This window comes from Equus quagga, chromosome 2 (genome assembly GCF_021613505.1).
Source record: "Equus quagga isolate Etosha38 chromosome 2, UCLA_HA_Equagga_1.0, whole genome shotgun sequence".
In the NCBI taxonomy this organism is placed as follows: Eukaryota; Metazoa; Chordata; class Mammalia; order Perissodactyla; family Equidae; genus Equus; species Equus quagga.
Window position 1 is genome coordinate 53,923,418 of NC_060268.1, and position 23,794 is coordinate 53,947,211.

A 23,794-nucleotide genomic window follows, 5' to 3' on the forward strand; every position below is an offset into this window, starting at 1 on the left:
AAGATTGTCTAACTTTTTCTAGTTGAGTTGCACTCAGATTTTTCATATCAATTACCTTTGGTTTTGAACTTTTACAATAGAGATTTTCTAAGTAAAATTCCAATCTAGAATTTGGTTTTGCCCCTGCTGATGCTTTCATCAGCTAAAGTTACAACTGATAAAACTAATTAGACTTTATTGAAATGAATGCATTTTCTAATTTCGTTTGCAAGGAACATGGTCCTCTTTCAAAATGCTTATCTAGTATCTTCACATTGCTAGCTTAATAGCTCTACTAGTTATTACTCACATTGAGTTTTAAAATGAGTTTATTAAAGAATGTTCTTAGGAAGGCAACAATGTTTGATTTGTCATTAAAAAAGTTGTTTCTTCATGCTGTATAGTAAAGGTAATGTAAGAGGCTACAGAGGTATAAGCTTTTTCTACTCAATTCTGGTAGTACAGCACAGTGTAGTCATGTCTGCAATGCTAGAATAAATAAAAAAAGTCTCTTCTATGCTTCTCTTCAAAAAGCGATGAATAGTAACAGAAGATGGCATAAAAAAGCCATTTTTTTTCCTAGTCATTCTGTAGTATTGGAGCCAGTATCTAGGAAATAAGAGGAGAAAAAGAGTAAATTCAAGGAACAACTTAATTTTAAATCAATATGTACATATATATTTTGTGGAATGAATGACTGTTCATTGAGAAAATAAAGAGCCAAATTAATTCCTTAATTTCCTTCCCTTCTCTCTCAAAGTTTTATGTTTTCTTCCTTCCTTCCTTCCTTTTCCACATATCATAAAATTTACCCTTTTAAAGTGTAAGTTTAGTAGATTTTAATATATATGCACAGAGTTGTGCAACAATCACCGCTAGCTAATTCCAGAACATTGTTGTCACCTGCCGGGGTCCAGCCTCGGCAGAGTCCAGGTTCCCGCGGGAGAGATGGCGTCGGCGAAAGTGTAAGTGCTTGACGTGAGACTCGAAGCAGTTGCAAGCAAGTCCAATTTATTTCAGGGACAGGGTACACTTATATAGGAAAAAATCACACGAGGTGGTCTAACTATTGTCGTCATGGGAACAACAGGTGAGGGGCAGTGCGTGACTAAAGGTAATAATCAAAGGTGGTTATCTACATACCAGATGTGCAGCATACATATCGATTTTTTAGGAAGAGGTTACATAGTTTCAGGGTCTTCAAAGAAGTTAGGAGGGCAGCGAGTATATAATTAACGGAATATAGACCCCCTCATCCTTGGGGGCTGCTGTTTGTTCTTTGAGATATGTTTATTGCTAGTTCTGCCTGTTTTTACAAGGCTTCCAGGACAGAGGGAAGACGTTAATCAGTAATAGGCTTTAGAAAGGAGGTCAAAGGATTCTGCTTAAAGAATTATGTTCCCTGGAGAAGTGCCTTGCACGATTCTCCTTCCATTGCCAGACCCTGTCACAATACAATGGCAGCTAGATTGGGGGAATGCTTCCCACAGTCACCCCAAAAAGACACCCTGTACCCATGAGCAGTCACTCTCCACTCCTCCCTCCCCTAGGCTCCTGGAAACTACTAATCTACTTTCCGTCTCGAGGGATTTCTTATTAAATTTAAATACTTTAAGAATATCTTTTAAAAAAATAAAGCAGGAACTAACGGTGGTGCTGGTTTGAGGAGTGGGGAAGGAGAGGCAAGGTTGAAGAGGGAAGCTGACCGTGAAAATACCTTAAGAACTTAAATAACTTTCCTTTCAAGGCAGAGGTAAAAAGACAATGCTTAGCTCTCCATATTTATGCTAGAGAAAAACCAAGTTATACTACATTTGGTTCTTTTAACTGCTGCATAACCATATTTTTCTCAGGTTCTCTATGTTGCAAATTAGACCACAAAGACTGTAACATACAATCAGAAGAGAAATGTATTTAACTCCTGGTGAGAAACAGATCAAAATTCTAGCCACAAAAACTTTTTCTCTGCTTCTATATTAGGAACTCAACTCTGTTTCACAAAGTTGACTTTTAGAAAGAATGGGCTTATTTGATAGCAGCACTGCATTTATCTGGTCACTAAAGAATGCTATTTTCTTAATTACTTAAACTTCTGCCTCTATATTTTAATTTTGGAAAAAAATTTCTAAGACTGTGTACTTTTTTGCTGACATAGAGTATATGGGACACAATCTAAGCTCTTCTTGAATACTCAACAATTTTTCTTTGAAGATCAATTACTACACTGTGCTGTAAGTGGGGCAAGCTCCTCAGGCGCCACTGCCAACAGGTAAGGCTGATTTGCTATTTTTTCATCCACTGAAATTTGAAAAAACAGATAACCTTGTATCTTTAAGCAAGAGTAATAAACTCTAAGGATCATCAGACAGAAGCTCCTATGAGTAAAATACACGTTTGCATGGACTCTTTGGTTCTTAGTTATATTTCAAATTATTGAAACTGACACACTACTAGTCTACATCTGTGTTGTCCAGTATGGTAGCCACTGGCTAGACACGTGGCTATTTAAATTACCTAAAGTTAACTGATAAATAAAAATTAAAACGTTAAATTTCTCAGTTGCCCTAATATACCTCAAGTGCAGACAGAGAACATTTCCATTAGTATAAAAGTTTTACTGAACAGTACTGGTCTACAAGATTAACTCATTTCGATAGAGGTCTAAGACTTTATAAGTTAATGCCCAAATTCTACAGTCTAGTAAAAACTTAAAAACCTAAGGGTTATAAGGATGCTATTAGCCTAAATTATAAGAAAAAATATGAAAAAAGTATACATTATCTGACGTATAGAAATATTATCATCTTGTGATCCAGGAACTATAAAATAACATGGATCTTTTCTGTCATGACAGCAAGGAACACAGTAATGTGATGACTACATTAAAAAGTCATCTATGCTTAAAGTTCCTGGAATGATTATTCCTAGATAACCTTCCAGAAGGTATAAGTCATTGTAACATTGCTAGTTTCAAAGACTTTCTGACATCTGGAAGAGACTATTTCTTTAAAAAGGGCTGAAGGTATCATTTTATGTAGCCTTTAAAAAGCACGTTTAACAGAACAGTTAATGATTTATGTGTAAAAAATGATATATTTGGAAATGTGTATATATGCATACATATATTACTATAAAATATATACATAAGTAAAGACTAGAAGGTTACATAATAAAATATTACAAGTGATGTTATCTCCAGATGGCGTTACAAATGTTTTTCTTCTGTGTGCTTTTCTGTCTTCTCTACATTTTCCAGCAATTAGACTATTTCTTTCAAAATCCGAAATACATATAAAAAAAAAAAACCACCCAACCCCATAACCTGAGAAATGTAGGTTATTACTTTCTACATTTCTCTTTCTCTTGCTTTTCAAAATTCGCCTTCTGGGAGAGTAACAGTATTCTCTATTCATTTCAGGAATAGCTGCTTTAAATACAAATGGTTCAGATCATAAAGTAAAGTAAGTATATATTTAAAATACAATTAGCAAAATGGAGATAACTAATCATGGAATAGAAAACCAAGATGCATAGTTTTTGAAACATTTAAGGACCTGAACAAGTTCTTAGGTCTGCTGTGGAAAATCCACCCGCACAGAGGTAACACATCCGAGGAATGGATATTTACCATTATGACTGATAAGGTTCTTTTAAATAACCACTTTTAAAATACAAAATCCATAGGTATCCAGCAAAACAGGAACCAGAGGATAAACTTCCTTAAAGAAAAAGGTGGTTTTGAAAAGCCTGACAAATACTTCAAATTTGCAACTGAAATAGGGAAGAAAAGTTTTTAGTTTGCTTATTTTTTTCCCCACACAAATTCAATCTGCTGGAAGTAAGTCTACATGTAATAAGAAATGTTTATACCTAAAGTCAGTAAGAGGACTATTTAAGAACTGGAATTCAGACTCTAGCTGAGCTAGAAGCCAGGTCTCTATCTGGGAGTGGATCATTGGCCATTTTCCACCTTAATTTCAGATGAAGACTTTTCTAAAGACTCATACAAACAGACACCAACAGAATACAAGATTTGAAGTAGCTTTGCTTTCACAGTAATTAGATGAATACTTACTTTTACCATCACAGGCTACAATTTTCACTTTATCCACTTTAATAAGTTCTGTCACCTCTCTGAATTCAACATCATTCAATACAAAAGTCCACACATTATCGCAGAATCTGTATGTATTAAGAGAGCCCTTTAAAAACAAAAAATTTAGACATACCATGAAGAGTCATTTTTTTCCCTCTTATTTTTCAAGAGAACTCAGCTACCAAGTATACAATTCTTAAAACAGTATGATTATTCAATACTTAGTTGCTTAAGATTTTTCTTAATTTTCATCCTACCACTTAAAAAACTTAGATAAATTTCCTAAGGGAAGCATTAAAAAAAATCTTAGCAGACTATTTTCAGTGCTGTAACAGTCTGAAAATTACTTCCCTTAAATCTGAAGGAAACCAGAATGGAAATTTGAATTTCTACTGCCCTCATGTGGCTAAATTATGAAAGTTCATTAGAATTTTTATGTAAACACTTTTTAAATGCAAGATTTTATTGTGTAAATTCTCTGAACTTGTACAAAAACAGGGATTTCCTAGAAACATTCAATTTTAATCCTGTGACTTAGCTCAGATGAATTACTGTAGTAGCCATTACTGTCCTGTGCAACTGACATTCTTCCATTAATTAAAAGTTCTCTCTTCTTTTTAGGAGCAGGAATATGTACTTGAATATTATAAGTAAATTTTTGTAGAATATGGTAGAAGTGCAAGTATAGACACCAAAAGAATACAATCAAAACCTGAGATACACATACACGCATACTCACATATGAAACTGAGTATCTAAGACATTTGTATGCCTACAACCTTCAATTCAGAAAAAAGGCATTCAGCACAAAAATGTTCCCTGCAGTGTTACTTGTAATAGCAAAAACTGGATTCTATCTAAATATTTTATCTAATGAAAAGGATTAGAGAAACTATGATGGCTATGAAGGAATTAATGAGTTTAGTAAACATGAATAATTACTATTTGTAGACCATGCTTGGCTCTGAGGGTACAATGGAAGCAATGGAAATACGGTCCCTGCCATCAGTGAGCTTCGGTTAGCAGGGGAGATCATCACAACAAGTAAAAACACAGTATAACAGTGCTATGACACACTGGTAAGTGGAAAAAAAGGACACAGGATTGTAAATGTAAAAAAACAAATTTAAAAATTAGATCTGCTCCTTGGCTACAGTCTGAGTTTCTGGAAGGCTAAACAGCCAAAAGCCAAACTCAACGTTCATTTCCGGCACCCCTGAACTTGCGTGTCATCAATGATCCTATGAATGTGTAGGTTACTGTCATATCCAACTGGCGGTAGCTGTGTAGGTAATTTGAACAGGCATGTTACTGGGATTTATGGTTAGTATGTGAACATTCACTTTCAAATATACGTTGAAATTCTACTGTTTTATTGTGAAAGTAAAATGCTACAAGAGATTGACTGTGAAAGCTGTTAATTTTATATATTAAAAGGTATTAAATGATTTCCAATATTTAGATTAAAACAAATTGATGATTAAGAGCGTATGTTACTTAGATAACTTTAGAACTAACAAATGTTTAAAAAAGTTTATTTTACCTAATCTCTTCCTGTGTTTAAACGTAATCTTTTTAGAAAAGTTTAAAAGACCTTTCCTGTATTTAATTTAGTTTTTAAGTATCTTCACTGTCTTTATTGGAAAGTCAGAATCTATTTAGTATCTCAAATATAGGGACTCAAAGAATGATTATTGTTTTAAAAATAAGATTTTGGATTTATTCTTTATATTCAAAAACTTCCTTCTATATAATGTTTGGCCTTGGTCCAGTAACTGATTTTAACACTCATTTGGCCAAACTATCTTCAACACACCTCTAATTTTTTTTACGTGTATCTACAACTAGGCAACACTTTTCTCAAGTTAAAACATCATCTTAAAAAGTTATATAATACATGTTCATTGTAGAAACATCAAATAACAGGGAAAAAGAAATTGTCAGTGTCAATAGAAGGGCTATTTTCCCTTGACCATTAAGTCTTTTAATCCTTGCTTAATTACTGTTTGAAGTTTAGTATTATAATAATGTTTAATCATTACTCTCATCTGCCAGTGAGAGTAATGCTTGCAAAAGCATACTAGTTCAAGCTGAATTTTATCCCTAAAAATTAATTCAGTTCAAGGTCCTTGGTAAACATATTTTGACTTTTTTATTAATAAATGCCAACATATAACATTCTATTAAATGATCTGTTATATGAAATTCATGAGGATTTAAAGCAAATTTAGCATGTAGCATATTATCCTATTCTTTCAATGGGTCCTTGATCTTATTGCTAGGCCAGTAAAAAATATATATTTAAATATGATCTAGCAATATGGCTTTAAAAATTAGGTATTACCAATATATTATCTCTTTTGTCTTTGCCATATGCCCACTCAAGCATAACAGAAGGCTATTTGCAAACATTCTGGACTTAAAATTGATCAAGTTTGTGGTAATGATGGTGGGGGGGGGGGTGATGAAAGCCTGAGCAGTTGCAGTAGGAATGAAAAATCAGATCTGATCAAAATATGAGTAATTATTTATAGCTTCTGGAAAACAGACAAATTTACAAAACACTTTCTAAGAGAAATGCAAACGTCAGACTACTTTAACTTTAGCTAAACAGATCCAAACTAGAAGCCTACCACAATACAACTAGAAGACTATTCAGACCTTGTGAACCCTACCGAGTCTGATAAGCAGTCAAACAAAATTCCTACATGGGCAAAAGTTTATATATTAGCATGGATCAATTTAGAATGAAAGCATCATGCTTTGAATGACAAACCCGGCAAAGTTTTAGGTTTATTTATACAAAAACAAAAGCAAACTAATTTTGTCAGAATCGCCAATGTTAAAAAATCTGATAAAATTTTATAGTTTTAAAGATGCATTTTACTCCAGATAATTTTTAGGCATGTGAAATTAACAGACTTATTTATACGAATATACAATATGTGCAGATTTTATCCCTTCATTAAAATCTAAGTCATACAAGGCCTTGTCTGTCTGGTTCTCTTCTGTATACTCAATATCCAGAACAATGCCTGGTACGTAGTAGGCTCTGAAATGTTCGCTGAATAAATGATAAATTTTTCTTTTTTGTTTTTCATCATGAACAAAAACCAAAACCCCCAAACACTAAAGTTCTCTTAAATAAAAATTAATTTGTATGTTCTTTTCATGTATTGATTTTCATATATTTCAACTTTTTAATTTCTACTTTATGGTTATGTCTTATAACATAAGCATACATATTAGATAAATATAATAACGAAGTATTGTACCCTATATTATATAACTCCATCAATATCATAACGTGGTAAATTATTTCTATTCACTATGATACTTTCATTGGGCCTTTTAATCTGAATTCACCATCAAATTGAGAAAGATAATTTTGTTCAGTTTGGGATTACTGTTCAAAGTATAAATAACTCAAATGAAATGAAGCTATCAGAACAGACTTATCTACCACCACTTCAGGTCTTTATAAGCTATGTTATCTAAGAGTAGATGGGAGGCAACCTGAAGTTTCTAGAAATAACTGTGCTTTCCCAGAATGGTTGAAGGTCAGAGTTTGAAAAACAGAACAGAACTTAGGGATTACTCTGTCACTTATCTTCAGTCCTGCAGATAACGTTTCAGGCGTTTGAAAACTCAGTAACTCTTCAGGGAAGGTAGCCAAATACACACAGGCTGATTTGTGAAACAATGGAATAAAAATCTAAAAACAACTTTGTATCTCACATTAAGTTGGATGAATTTAGTATAAAAAGTAAAGTATAATTTAGTTACTATAAAACAAGTTCCAAAATTTGATGAAGCCATCTCTTCCTTTTATGATTAATAAATATTGAGGGGGTCCTAAAAAGCACTGTTGTAACAACCACTGGTACAGGCTTCTAGATTTAGGAAAATATCCTTACCCTGAAATTGACTCTGTTCCTGACCCTCTGAGCCAACGCTGAATTTATAGCCTTATCAAATTGAAGGAGGACTTGAAGGGCAAGCTGCGGGGTGATCTGTTGAGACTGAGAAAAAGTAAAGGTCACACATCCTCTTAGGGAAGAACGTTAAAGACAAAATAAACAAAAATATATGAATTATCATCTAAAATTTAACTGAGGTTAACCAGAGCCTCTAAACTAGAATTCCTTATTCTTCTTTGCTATAACTGACAATTAAGAAGCAAAGGCTGACAATATTTTCTTGCACTGTGTTGACACAAACATAATTTTGAAAAGAAAACATGCAGTGATGTTAAAACACCAGGACAAAACTCTGTCATTCCTTCAAGACTGTCTGGAAAGAGGCATTCAATGAATTGAAGGAACCAAGTTTCTTTTAAATAAAAAACAAAGGACAACAATGTATTAAAAAAATTCAAATACACTTTATCAAAGCTCATAAAATATATGAAAACATAGAAATACTTATGTTCTTAGATGAGAGGTTTATAAAAAAGGTTATTCTCTTAAAATTGAAATATAAATTCAAAATTCTTATTTAAATCTCAAAATGACTTTATCAAATTGTCCAAAATTATCTTAAAGCTACATAGAATATGCCTGTCTTATAAATAGGAGAAAACCAACAATATCAATTTTTATGTTAACAAAAATCTTTGAAAAGTTAGATATATTCAACTGTATCATTTAATCACTGTTTTATACCCTGTCGTCAGGACGGTATAATGCTCAGGAATTTGAAGTCATTCATCTGAACACTGACTTGCCAGGCTGAACAGTCTAAGATAATTGACCTCATATCTCTTTGCCTGGGGCAAGGGATGTAACAAGAATTATTACAAACCCATCTAAATTAACATGTCAATGTTCAGTCTCCCACCTGTATGAGCTCATCGAGGCTCTCCTGAAGACTGTTTCCCAAAGTGGTATTTCTGTATAACTGATATGCCATGGCTTAGGAGGAAGCAATTGTTTTTCTTATTCAGGCTTGCATTGATGTCCTATAAGTTTCATATGAAAGCATTAAAAAAAGAAAATATTGTAAATCATGTATGTAATATAGTCTACTTCACATATTCTAATACGTACTATCAGAACTCTTGTAATTGCAAATTACTATATAATTGTTATTTTGACATATGCATTTATACTCCTTTATGCAAAGTACAGATATTATATTTATTAAAATGTACATCTTTACTATTTCTTTCAAAAGTCTGCCTTTTGACCTAATCTAGAATTTACCACGTACCATTCCTTTCTACTTAGTGTCAAGTCACTGATCCAGACAATCTTCAGCTCGCAACTCCACGCCTTCCCCTTCATTTTCCTGTTCTCTTAAAATTTGGGATTTCTAGAGTGCCTACCAAGAAGACAGCACAGCACTGTGATAGGAGAGGAAGAGGAATAAAGATATACTCCTAACCCTAAAAAATGTATACTCTACACAGGGTAACAGACATACAAAAAAGTTAAATTCAAGAGAGAATGAGACCTGTGATAGAGATATACACAGTGTACTATGGAGGCTGTCTGTGGACTTGAATGAGTCAGCTCCCAAAAGCTTCCTGATTCTTCAAGCTAGACTTAGCCAAGCAAAGGAGGAAAGTCATCCTAGGCTGAAAGGATAGAATGAGTAAAGCCATAGAAGGATGAAATAATACAATTTGTTTTGCATTATTAGGGGGTAAGTATGAATAGGAAGCGGTGGGAGATGAGGCTGTAAAAGATGGTACGGAGGGACATGTTCTATCAGGAGAGGTGCCAGGGTTTACAGCGCAGGCGATGTGGAGCCAGTGAAGCATTCCAGGCAGGAAAGGTGAGACATATGGGTAGCAAGGGGAAGAACGAACTTGAGAGCAAGATTAGGGAGAGAGGAGGGCAGCAGTAGTACAGAGTCAACAAACACTGAGCTACTACGTGTCATGTACAAGATCCCTGACCACGGCACTTTCAGTTTAGAGGTGGACAGAAGGAGATAGATTCAAGGAGCAATCATCAGGCAAAGCTCAGCAAAAATAATGGTCAGGTAGCAGTCGTCACATTACACACCTTGTGAGCATTTGATGCACTAGATCACTTCTGCCTCGTGAAACCTTTTCTTGGGCTTTTGGGACCCCATTCTCCTCCCACATCACTGGATACTACCATTTTTCTTGTTTGTCTTTTGCTGGTTCCTCCTCAGCAACCGGACTTCTAATTACTTGAGTGCCCTAAGGCTTCCGATGCCTGCCCTTTATACGCTTTACTCCTGTAGTTACTTCACCCAGACTTATAGCTTTAAATACTACGTATCTGTTGATGACTCTCAAATTTATACCTCCAGTCCTGACTTCTCCCCTTGTTGCCATATATAAAGTTGTCTACTCGACAGTGGACAGAAATATCAAGTAGGTAGCTCAAATCAAATTTGTCAAACACCAACTCCTGATACTACCTGTGATATTGTGATTTTTAAGAAATATATATTTGGTCAGATGACCAAAATATGTTTTTCATATATATCTGATCTTTGTCCATAATTCCTGGCTCTCAGCTCCCAAAACCCTTGGAATTTCTTGTCTATGTTAATGAAGGTGACTTTTGGACTCCACCCAAGGGCGGGGGCTGGTTGCCAGGAGAACAAGCCCTGTGATCAGAGGATTGAGACTTTCAGTTCCACCCCCACATTTCCAGGAAGGGGGAACTTAAGGTTGCATCAATTGCCAATGGCCAAAGACTTAGTTGGTCAATCATGACTATGTAATGAAGACTCCATAAAAACCCAAAAGGACAGCCTGTCAATCTTTCTTTAGAGAGCTTGCATGTTGGGGAACCAGAATGCTTCCTCTTGCCACCTTGCCGGGCCCCAAGCTCCATGATGACAGCAGCTCTTTTGTTCTGGACGTTGCCCTACATATCTCTTCATCTGACTATTGTATACTTTAATATCCTTTTACAATAAACTGGTGATCTATTAAGTAACCTTTCTCTGAGTTCTGTGAGCCGCTCAGGCAAATTAATGGAACCTGAGGAAAGGGGGTCGTGGAAACCTCTGACTTATAGCCAGCTGGCCAGAAGTACAGGTCACAACCGGGGACTTGCAAGTGATGCCTGAAGTGGGAGGTGGTCTTGTGGGACTGAGCCCTTTACCTGCGGAATCTGATTCTATCTCTGGGTCAGAATTGAGCTGAATTCTCCGACACCCTGCTGGTGTCCAAGAACTGCTTGTTGGTGTGGGGAAGTTTCCACACCCACACACTGGAATTGAGTCCAGAAACCCTTTGCACCACCCCTCCAAACTTTTTCTGCCCTCAGTTTGCCACCACATTAAACAGTAAATCTCGTCTTCCAGTAAGACAGCCCTCAGACCTTCTAGTTTTAACTTTTCTCTCACCCTGCATCCAATCTGTCAGCCTATCCTGTCAGTGCTTCCTTCTATATATTGCCAGAATCTGACAACTTTTACCATCTCCACCGCTACCACTAAGTTACCATCATCCCCTCATCTGTCACTAAGATTACTGTGATAGCTTTCTACCCTTGCCTACCCAACCCCCACCCCAGCCACACTAAGCCTTTTAAACATAAATCAAACCACATCACCCATTTATTCAAAACCTCAGATGGCAGCATCCTATCTCAGAGTAAAAAACAAAGTCCTTCTAGTGGTTTGCAAGGCCTACATGATCTGGGCCCCCCACTACCTCTCTGAATGTATCTTTTTCCACTTACTCCCTCATTCACTCTGCTCCAGTCATACTGGTCCCTTGCTGCTCTTCGATATGGCAAGATGTTCTTGCTTTAGGGCCTTTGCACCGGCTGTTCTTCTTGCTTTGAATGTTCTTCCCAGATACCTGCATGGTTCACTACATTTGACTCATATCTCTGCTCAAACATGACTTCATCAGAAAGGACCTCTGTGACAAAGCTATAAAAAAGATCTGCCCTCCTTCCCCCTTACAATGCTTTATTTTCATTCATACCATTAATTGAAGCTGACATATATATGCTTATTCTGTTTCCAGCCACTAAAATAGACGTTCCATGATGGTAGGGACAGTTATATATTTATCATCTGGAACAATGCCTAGTATAACGTATGTATTCAATAAGTATTTGTTAGTGAATAAATAACTCGGTGGTATGTCAAAATGTTAATATCAAATATAAAAGTACCTAAGTGAGATACAAAGTTTTCTACTTTACTGAGGAAACTGAAGCAATGGAAACTTCTAGACTCTCAAAACTACATCTAACCACCTACCAATATCTGTGTGCCTAGACTATGCCTTCCTGCCTGTCACTATAGTTGAACCATCCACACTGTTATCTGAGTACAATCCTTCTACCAGTGCATCAGGTCCTAGCCTCCAGTACACTCGAGGATACTGTCCCAACAATTTAGTCATTCCTTCTCTCCTTCACCATCAATTTCCCATCTCTATGGATCATTCCCGTCAGCAAACAAACAGGTGGCTACTTCTCCCATCTTTAACAAAAAAGTCTCAACCCAGTTCCCTCACCAGCTACACGCTTTCTCTGTTCTTTGTAGCAAAACTCCTAAGAGTTGTCTCTACTTACTATCTCTCATTCCTTTTCTCTTAAATTAACTCCTCATAGGCTTTTGCCTCCAGCACTCAAATGAAACACATGGTGAAGGTCACCAACAGCCGTTGCTAAAGCTAATCCTCAATTCTCAGTCCTCACTAGACTTAAGCATTTGACACAGCTGATTACTGCCTCCTCTTTGATAAAGGATCTTGGCTTAGCTTCTCGGACAACATACTTTTTGGGTTGCTCTCTTAAATTCACTGTTCATCTTTCTTAGCATCATTTGTTGGCTGACCCTCTTCCTGAACTCTCAATGTCACAAGACACTCTCCTTGGTCCTCTGCTGCTTTCTGTCTATGCTCATTGCTTAGTAATAACATTCAGTCTCATGGCTTTAAATACCATTGTTGAAGATTCCCAAATTCATATACTAGCACAGACCTTGCCCCGTAAGTCACTCCTGGATCCAACTGCCTACTCAACATCTCTCCTTGTTGTCTTTCCCATCTCAGGTGATATACCTCCATACTTCTAGGGGCAGAGGCAAAACCCTTGAAGTTATCCCCCTTTCCCTCCCTCCTTTCTCACATCCACATCTAATACCCAGCAAATCTTGTAAACTCTACCTTCAAAACGCATTCAGAATCCAACCATTTCTCACCATTTCCATTGTTATCATCCTGGTCTGTGCCACTATCATCTGTCATTTAGATTACCTGGAACAGCTTCCTAACTGGTTTCCCTGCTTCCATGCTCCCCCTACACTCTAATCCCAACTCAGCAGCCAGATGATCTTTTAAAACACAGGTTAGAACATCTCACTTCTCTGCTCAAAACCTCCCATGGCTTCCATTTCACTCAGTCCTTACAATAATCTGGTTGCCTATTACCTCTCTGATCTACCACCTCCCTCGCTCTCGCCCTTCTCTAGACATACTGCCTGGTTCTTCTTAGAACACGACAGACATATTGCTGTTTATGTAAGCCTTTGTGAAGGCTGTTCTTTCTATCTGGAATGTTCTTCCCCCAGATATCCACTTGGTTCTCTTAATTCCTTCAAGAACAGCACATACTTAATGAGGCCAAAGCTGACCACCATATTGAAAATACCACTCCCAACTCCACTCTGGAACTTCCCAATCTCCCTTTATCCTCCAAGGTTTTTAATTTTTTTGTGAGGAAGATTAGCCCTGAGCTAACATCTGCCACCAATCCTCTTTTTGCTGAGGAAGACTGGCCCTGAGCTAACATCTGTGCCCATCTTTCTCTATTTTATATGTGAGACACTTGCCACAGCATGGCTTGATAAGCAGGGCATAGGTCCATACCCAGGATCTGAACTGGCAAACCCCAGGCCGCCAAAGTGGAGTGCGTGAACTTAACATTATGCCACTAGCTGACCCCTCCTCCAATGTTTTTTTTTGATGGCACTATCACCTTCTAACACATTATATAATTTACTTATTTTAGGTTTCTTTTCTGCATCCTTCAATAGAATGTATGATGCATCAGGGCAGGGACTTCTCTCTGTTTTGTTCAGTGAAATAAATGAGGCATCTAGAATAGTACCTGACACATAATAGGAGCCAAATAAATATTGTTTAATAAATGAATGAAGGCAAAAAAATCTAGAAGTATAAGTAAATAAATCAGTAAGTAAGTAAAGGGAGAGGGAATTCAAAAGGGCAAGAAGAGTTCCCAATAAGGGAGATATAAACTTGACAAAAGCAGGAGTACAGAATCTTGTCAGCCCATTTGACAAAAGTTTGAGTTATCTAGAAAACAGCCATAAGTTAACAATGAACTATCAGAAAGAGAAATTAAGAAAACAGTCCCGGGGCTGGCCCCGTGGCTGAGTGGTTAAGTTCGTGCGCTCCGCTGCAGGCGGCCCAGTGTTCCGTTGGTTCGAATCCTGGGCGCAGACATGGCACTGCTCATCAAGCCACACTGAGGCAGCATCCCACATGCCACAACTAGAAGGACCCACAACGAAGAATATACAACTATGTACCAGGGGGTTTGGGGAGAAAAAGGAAAAAAAATAAAATCTTTAAAAAAAAAAAAAACAGTCCCACTTACAATTGATCAAAAAGAATAAAATACCCAGGAATAAATTAAACCAAGGAGGTAAAAGACCTCTACACTGAAAACTATGACACCGATGAAAGAAACCAAAGATGACACAAATAAATGGAAAGCTATTTCATGCTCATGGACTGGAAGAATTAACATTGTTAAAATGTCCACACTACCCAAAGCAATCTACAGATTCAATGCAATCCCTATCAAAATTCCAATGGCATTTTTCACAGAACTAGAACAAACAATTTAAAATTCATATGGAACTACAACAGAACCCAATAGCCAAAGCAATCTTCAGAAAGAAGAATAAAGCTGGAGGTATCACATTTCCTGATTTCCAACAATACTACAAAGCTATAGTACTCAAAACAGTATGATATCGGCATAAAACAGATATACAGATCAATGGAACGGAATTGAGAGCCCAGAAATAAACACACGCGTATATGCTCAATTTATGACAAAGGAGCCAAGAATACACAGGGGGAAAAAACAGTCTCTTCAATAAATGGAGATGGGAAAACTGGACAGCCACATGCGAAAGAATGAAACTAGACTACAGTCTCATGCCACATAACGATGTTTGGTCAATGATGGACCACATATATGATGGTGGTCCCATGAGATTAGTACCATATAGCCTAGTGTGTAGTAGGTTATACCATCTAGGTTTGTGACAGATTAACAAGAGAATGACAAAAGTCTAGCAATATGTACACATAGGAAAAACCCAAGAAAACTGAGTAACTTGCTGAAATGGCCACAGTCCTCACCTTAAATACTATCCTCAGCTAAAGACAAAGGAAGATGTTGGGAGTGAGGAGAGTCAGTGACTTCAAAGGGAAGGAAGGCAATTCACAGGTGGGTGAAAAGGAGCAAATGTTTGGAAAACAAGTGTTTGGCTACACGGAAACAGAAGAACACAGAGGAGAGCCCAACAAACAGGCTTCTCTAGGTTCCTCCCTGTCTACTGCCTTGTCCATGTTATACTAAGGTGATGGTTCACTTCCTGGGATAGCTTTCTTCATCTGAATTCTTTTAGAAAGTTAAGGGGGAGGTAACAAGAAAAACTTTTAAGTCTTTTTTTCCTTAAAAATAACCAGCCTAGGGGGCCGACCCGGTGGCGCAGCGATTAAGTTCTCATGTTCTGCTTCTTGGCAGCCTGGGGGTTGCTGGTTCGGATCCCGGGTGCAGACATGGCACCACTTGGCAAAAGCCATACTGTGGTAGGCGTCCCACGTATAAAGTAGAGGAAGATGGGCATGGATGTTAGCTCAGGGCCAGTCTCCCTCAGCAAAAAGAGGAGGATTGGCAGTAGTTAGCTCAGGGCTAATTTTCCTCAAAAAAACAAAACAAAACAAAAAAACACCAGCCTAAAATAATCCTCATGTTTAAGACACACACATTCGGCGTGGCAAATTTTGTTCCTCTTCAGCACACTCTATGATGTTTGCACAATGATGAAATTGCCTAATGATGCATTTCTCAGAATGTACCTCTGTCAAGTGACACATGCCATACTAACTTACATCATACACAAAAATTAACTCAAAATGGATTGAAGACTTGAATCTAGGACCTGAAACTATAAAACTCCTAGAAAAACACAGGTGCCAGCTACTTGACATTGGTCTTGGGCAATGAATTTTTGGATCTGACTCCAAAAGCAAAGGCAACAAAAGCAAAAATAAACAAGTGGGATTACACCAAACTAAATAGTTTCTGCAGAGCAAAGGAAATCATCATCAAAAATAGACTGTTACATGTTGTTGTATGTAAGCCTCATGGTAACCACAAAGCAAAAACCTACAGTAAATACACCAAAGATAAGGAAAAAGAAATATAAGTATACCACTAAAGAATGTCCTCAAACTACAAAGGAAGAGAGCAAAAGAAGAAAGGAACAGAGAGGAACTACAAAAATAGCCAGTAAACAATTAACAAAAGGGCAATAAGCACATACCTATCAATAATTACTCAAATATAAATGTATTGAATTCTCCAACCAAAACACATAGAGCAGCTGAATGGATAAAAAAACAAGACCCATCTATAAGCTGTCTATAAGAGACTCACTTTAGATGCAAGGACACATACAGACTGAAAGTGAAGGGATGCAAAAAGATATTCCATGAAAATGGAAACCAAAAGAGAGCTGGAGTAGTTATACCTACATCAGAAAAAATAGATTAAACCAAAGACTGTAATAAGAGAGAAAGATGGGCGTTACATAATGATAAAGGGGTCAATCCACCAAGAGGACATAACATTTGTAAATATTTATGCACCCAACATAGGAGCACCTAAATATATAAAGCAAATATTAATAGACCTAAAGGGAGAAATAGACAAGACAACAACAGTAGGGGATTCTAATACTCCACTTTCATCAGTAAATATATCATCCAGAAAATCAATAAGGAAACATCAGCTTACAAGACACATTAGACCAGATGGACTTAACAGATATACACAGAACATTCCATCCAAAAGCAATAGAATACATATTCTTCTCAAGTGCACATGGAACATTATCCAGGATAGATCCTATGTTAGGACACAAAACAAGTCTTAGGAAATTTAAGAGAACTGAAATCACATCAAGCATCTTTTCCAACCACGATGGTATGAAAGAAGAAATTAATTACATAAAGAAAACTGGAACATACACAAATATGTGGAAATTAAACATGATACCAAACAACTAATGGGTCAAAGAGGAAATCAAAAGACAATCAAAAAATACCTTGAGACAAATGAAAATGGAAAGGTACCAAAATTTGTGGGATATAACAAAAGCAGTTCTAAGATGGAAATTCATAGCAATAAATGCCCACCTCAAGAAACAAAAGTCTCAAACAACATAACTTTACACTGCAAGGAACCAGAAAAAGAACAAAGCCCAAAGTTAGCAGAAGGAAGGAAATAACAAAGATTAGAGCAGAAATAAATGAAATAGAGACTATAAAGACAATGGAGAAGATCAATGAAAATAAGAGCTGGTTCTCTGAAAAGATAAACAAAATTGACAAGCCTTAGTCAGACTCACCAGGAAAAAAAGAGGACCCAAAAAAATCAGAAATGAAAGAGAAAATGTTACAACTGACACCACAGAAATACAAAGGATCATAAGAGACTACTATGAACAATTATACACCAACAAATTGGACAAACTAGAAGGAATGAATAAGCTCCTAGAAACATACGACTTACCAAGACTGACTACAACAAAATAGAAAATCTGAACAAACCAATTACTAAGAAAGAGATGGAATCAGTCATCAAAAACCTCCCAACACAGGGGCCAGCCCCGTGGTTGAGTTCAGCACGCTCTGTTTCAGTGGTCCGGGTTTGGTTCCTGGGCACAGACCTACACCACTTGTAGGTGGCCACGCTGTGGTGGCAACCCACATACAAAATAGAGGAAGACTGGCACAGATTTTAGCTCAGGGTGAATTTTCCTCAAGAAAAAGAGGAAGATTGGCAACAGATGTTAGCTCAGGGTGAATTTTCCTCAGCAAACAAAAATAAACAAAAAAACCCAAAAAAACCTCCTAACAAAAGTCCAGGACCAGACAGCTTCACTGGTGAATTCTACTAAAGATTGAAAGAAGAATTAATACCAATGTTTCTCAAACTCTTCCAAAAAACAGAAGATGAGAAAACTCTTCCAAACCCATTTTATGACATTAGCATTACCCTGATACCAAAACCAAATAAGGATGCCACAAGGAAAAAAATGACAGGCCAATATCACCAATGAACATAGATGCAAAAATCCTCAACAAAATACTAGCAAATCAAATTCAACACTACATTAAAAGGATCATATACCACGATCAAATGGGATTTATTCCAGGGATGCAAGAATGGTTCAACATCCACACAAAAAAATCAATGTGATGTAACACCACATTAACACAATGAAGGACAAAAATCATATGATCATCACAATAGGTACAGAAAAAGCATAACAAAATTAAACATCCATTTATGAGAAAACTCTCAACAAAGTGGATACAGAGAGAAAAAAAATACCTCAACACAATAAAGCCCACACATGACAAGCCCACAGCTAACATCATACTCAATGGTGAAATGCTGAAAGCCTTTCCTCTACGATCAGGAAAAGAAAAGGAAGGATGCTCACTCTTGCCACTTCTATTCAACATAGTATTGGAAGTCCTAGCCAGAACAATTAGGCAAGAAAAAGAAATAAAAGGCATCCAAATTGGAAAGGAAGTAGTAAAACTGTCACTATTTGTAAATGACATGATCATATATATAAAAAACCCTAACAACTCCATCAAAAAACTGTTAGAACTAATAAGCTAATAAGTAAAGCTATAGGATACAAAACCAATACACAAAAATTTGTTGTGTTCCTGAACACCAATAATGAACTGCTAGAAAGAGAAATAAGGAAGACAATCCCATTTACAACTGCATCAAAAAGAATAAAATACCTAGGAATAAATTCAACCAAGGAAGTGAAAGACCCGTATATTGAAAACTACAAGACATTAATGAAAGAAACTGAAGACAGAAACAAATGAAAAGATATTCTGTGCTCATGGACTGGAAGTCAATATTGTTAAAATGTTCAAACCGCCCAAGGCAATCTACAGATTCAATGCAATCCCTATCAAAATTCTAATGATATTTTTCAAAGAAACAGAACAAATAATCCTAAAATTTGTATGGAACCACAAAAAAACCCCAATAGCCAAAGCAATCTTGGGAAAGAACAAAGCTGGAGGCATCAGGCTCCCTCATTTCAAACTATATTGCAAAGCTACAGTAATTAAAATAGCATGATATTGGCATAAAACAAGATACATAGATCAATGGAACAGAATCAAGAGCTCAGAAATAAACCTAGGCATATACGGTCAGTTAGTTCACTACAAAGGAGCAAAGAATATATAATGGGGAAAAGACAGTCTCTTCAATAAATGGTGATGGGAAAACTGGACAGCTACAGGCAAAAGAATGAGACTGGACTACTATCTTACACCATACAGAACAATTAATTCAAATGGATTAAAGACATGAATGTAAGACCAGAAACTATAAAACTCCTAGAAGAAAACATAGGCAGTAAACTCCTTGACATAGGTCTTGGTGATTTTTTGAATCTGACACCAAAAGCAAAAGCAACAAAAGCAAAAACAAATAAGTGTGACTACATCATACTAAAAAGCTTCTGCACAGCAAAGAGAACCATCAACTAAATGAAAAGACAACCTACAAAACAGAAGAAAATATCTGCAAATCACATAACTGATAAGGGTTTAATATCCTAAATATATAAAGAATTCATACAAGCCGATAGCAAAAGAATAAATAAACTGATTAAAAAATGGGCAGAAGACCAGAATAGACATTTTTCCAAAGAAGACATACGGATGGCCAACAAGTATATTAAAAGATGCTCAACATCACTAATCATCAGGGAAATGCAAATCAAAACCACAATGAGCCATCTCTTACCTGTTAGAATGGCTGTTAACAAAAAGACAAGAAATAACAAGTGTTGGTGAGGATGTGGAGAAAAGGGAATCCTTCTGCACTGGTGGTGGGAATGTAAACTGGTGCACCCACTATGGAAAACAGCATGGAGGTTCCTCAAAAAATTTAAAATAGAACTACCACATGATCCAGCAATTCCACTTTTGGGCATTTATCCGAAGAAAACAAAAACACTAACTTGAAAAGATACATGTACCCCATATTCATTGCAGCATTATTTTCAATAGCCAAGTTATGGAAACAACCTATGTGTCCATGGATGGATGAATGGATAAAGAAATTGTGATGTATATACATATACAATGGGATACCATTCAGCCATTAAAAAAGAATGCTATCTGGGGCTGGCCCCGTGGCCGACTGGTTAAGTTCGCGCGCTCCGCTGCAGGCGGCCCAGTGCTTCATTGGTTCGAATCCTGGGCGCGGACATGGCACTGCTCATCAAGCCATGCTGAGGCAGCGTCCCACATGCCACAACTAGAAGGACCCACAACAAAGAATATACAACTATGTACCGGGGGCTTTGGGGAGAAAAAGGAAAAAATAAAAAAAATAATAATAAAAAAAAGAATGCTATCTTGACATCTGCGACAACATGGATGAATCTTGAGGGCATTATGCTAAGTGAAATAAGTCAGGCAGAGAACGACAAATACTGTATGATCTCTCTCGTATGTGGAATCTGAAAAAAAAACCAAGCTCACAGACTGAGAACAGATTGGTGGTTGCCAGAGGCAAGGGATTGAGGGGAGAAAATTGGTAGAGGGGGTCAAGAGGTAAAAAGAAAACAAATGTAGTCGATGTAAAACAGACACAGAAATTTTGAATCATATTCATAATATTGACTTTATATATAAACATATATGTTTATATGTGTTAAAAAGACACACAATATATGAGTTAAATATTAAACTAAATCGAGCTGATGAGAAGATAAGTGAACTAGAATGCTGAGCACAATGAATATAACCAAATACTGTAAAGGGGTTCAAAATGATATAATATATAAATGATAGTTATAAGTAAAAAACAAAACAAACAAAATGAAAACGCAACCTACAGAATGGGAGAAAATATTTGCAAATTATATACCTGATAAGGAGTTAATATCTAAAATATAAAAAGAAACGACACAAGAGCAAAAAGCAACCTGATTTAAAAATGGGCAGGGGATCTAAATAGATATTTTCCAAAGAAGACATACAGACAGCCAAGAGGCACATGAAAAGATGCTCAACATTACTAATCATCAGGGAAATGCAAATCAAAACCACAATGAGTTATCACCTCACACCTGTTAGAATGGTTTTATTAAAAGACAAGAAACAAGCTTTGGCAAGGATGTGGAGCCAAGGGAACCCTTGTGCATTGTGGTAGGAAAGTAAAAGGTGCAGCCACTATGGAAAACAGTATGGAGATTCCTCAAAAAGTTAAAAACAGAACTATCATCTGATCCAGTAATTCCACTTCTGGCTATTCATCTGAAGAAAACGATAACACTAATTCAAAAAGATATATGCACCCCCATGTTCACTGCAGCATTATTTACAATAGCCAAGATATGGAAACAACCTAAGTGTCCAGGGACGGATGAATGGATAATAAATTATGGTGTATACATACATACACAATGGATTATTATTCAGCCAGTACAAAAGAATGAAATCTTGCTATTTTCGACAACATGAAGGGACCTTGAGGGCAGTATGCTAACTGAAATAAGTCAGAGAAAGACAAACACCCTATGATCTCAGTTATATGTGGAATCCAAAAAACAAAACAAACAGAAAAACAGCTCACAGATCCAGAGAACAGATTGGTGGTTGGGATGGAGACGGGTGAAGGGGGTATAAACTTTGAGTTACAAAATAAGTCAGTCCTGGGGATGTAATGTACAACATCGTGACTACAGTTAAGAATACTGCATAGTATATTGGAAAGTAGCTAAGATATCTTCAAAGTCTTCATCACAAGAAAAAAAATTTCGTGTGAGGGACGTTAACTAGACTTATTGCGGTGATCATTTCGCAATGCATACAAACATCGAATCATTATGTTGTACACCTGAAACTCATGTTACAAATCAATTAAACCGCAATAAAAATAATTTAAAAATAGCTATGTTATTTAAACTTAGTTAAAATTACTTGCTTTAATGCTCTGAGATTCTTAAAAGTTCGTCGTGAAATGTTCAAATCTTTTAGATGTATCAGCCACACAAATTCAGTACTCCTTCATTTTGCAGTTTAGAAAATTAAATTAGAAGGCTCCACATTCGGAAGTAACTCAATAGTCCTAGTCCTTCTCGATCAAATCATCCGGTCTAAATTCATTCCCTCATCAGAGTTCGCATGAAGTTGGAAGGCAGACTCCAACCAAGAGAAGGAGCACAAGACTGGAGACACTCAAGGTATGCGCTCCCCCATATTCGGCCAACAAAACAAAACAAAAATCAAATCACCCTGGACGCTCTAGACATTCACCCAAAAGACGGTGCTGGGCTGAGGACCTGCTCCTAGGACCGTCCAGCCTTCGCCCCGTGGACAAGAAGCCTCCAGCCGCCTCCCTTCCCTTCCTGGGTACCCGCTGCGGCGTCATCCCGGCAGCAAAGTCGGTAACGGGCTGCCCCCGGGCCCCGGGCGGGAAGGGCCCTCACCCTCCATGCAGCCCTTGGAGAAGACCCGACAGACCGTGACCCCAGCTCCGACAAGGAGCGCGGGCCCGGCTCACCCAGTACCTGTGGGTAAGGCGCTTCCCGCCGCGAAGCCGACAGAAGCGGCGCGGCCAGCAGCCCAGCGGGAGGTACCTACTTCCCCTATCACTTCTTCAGCCGCCGCAAAAACCGCAGAACTGGGCGGACGACCCGGAAGCGCTCGCAGAACCTGGAAGTGACACCACGCGGGAGGGCGGGAAGGCCCCGCCCACCCCCGGCTCCCGCACGCCATTCAAACTTTGCGAGGGGAGGGCGGGGGCGGGGGGAGAGGAGGGGCATGGGGCCCGGAGCTTTCAAGCCCTAGACCGGTGGACACGCTTACTTTCCGAGTAATTCACCAGGTTTAGTAAATCGTTCATAAGGGAATTATAATTTTTAGAGACTGATCTTCTCCACTGTTAGATGCACAATTAGCAAATACAGGGCAGTCACATTTTAAGCCTGAGGCGTGTTTAGGGTAATACTGCTGAAGACCCTGCAATACTAAATTGAAGACAAATTCTGCAAAGATTATACCAGGTATTTCTTTACCATTCAAAACAGGGCTGCAATTCATTTAGCCCAGAAAGCGTTCAGTCTGTGATTCATGAAGAACTTTAATTAGGGAGAATTTGTATTTAAAATGTGTGGCTAATGCAAGGCGAATACTTCAATATATATTTGAGTTTACATAATCCCAAATGGTATGTATCCTAACTGTTGATTAAAGGCAGAAGTAATGTGTACAGCTGTTTGCCACGAAGCAACTGAACAGTGATTAAGGCATAAATGCAAAAACAAGTGCTACCAACTGGAATCTCTGAGCAGGTCTATCAGCTAAACAAGTTCTCATTTACACCATGTTTTCAGCCACTTACTGAACTGATTTCACCACTGGATTCCCCACTAACTAAAATAATT

The 23,794-nt window shown here is 37.4% G+C and overlaps 1 protein-coding gene across 1 annotated transcript; it reads right to left on the bottom strand.

Annotated features, from left to right (window-relative positions):
- Positions 1 to 290: 290 nt before the first annotated feature.
- On the bottom strand, positions 291 to 23,058 carry GTF2A2 (general transcription factor IIA subunit 2). The gene is made up of 5 exons (XM_046655488.1): positions 22,919 to 23,058; positions 8,915 to 9,035; positions 7,993 to 8,097; positions 4,055 to 4,181; positions 291 to 588 (listed from the first exon to the last, which is right to left on the bottom strand). The coding sequence occupies exons 2-5, from the start codon at positions 8,984 to 8,986 to the stop codon at positions 563 to 565; spliced, it is 330 nt and encodes a 109-aa protein (XP_046511444.1). The 5' UTR covers positions 8,987 to 9,035; positions 22,919 to 23,058; the 3' UTR covers positions 291 to 562.
- Positions 23,059 to 23,794: the final 736 nt, after the last annotated feature.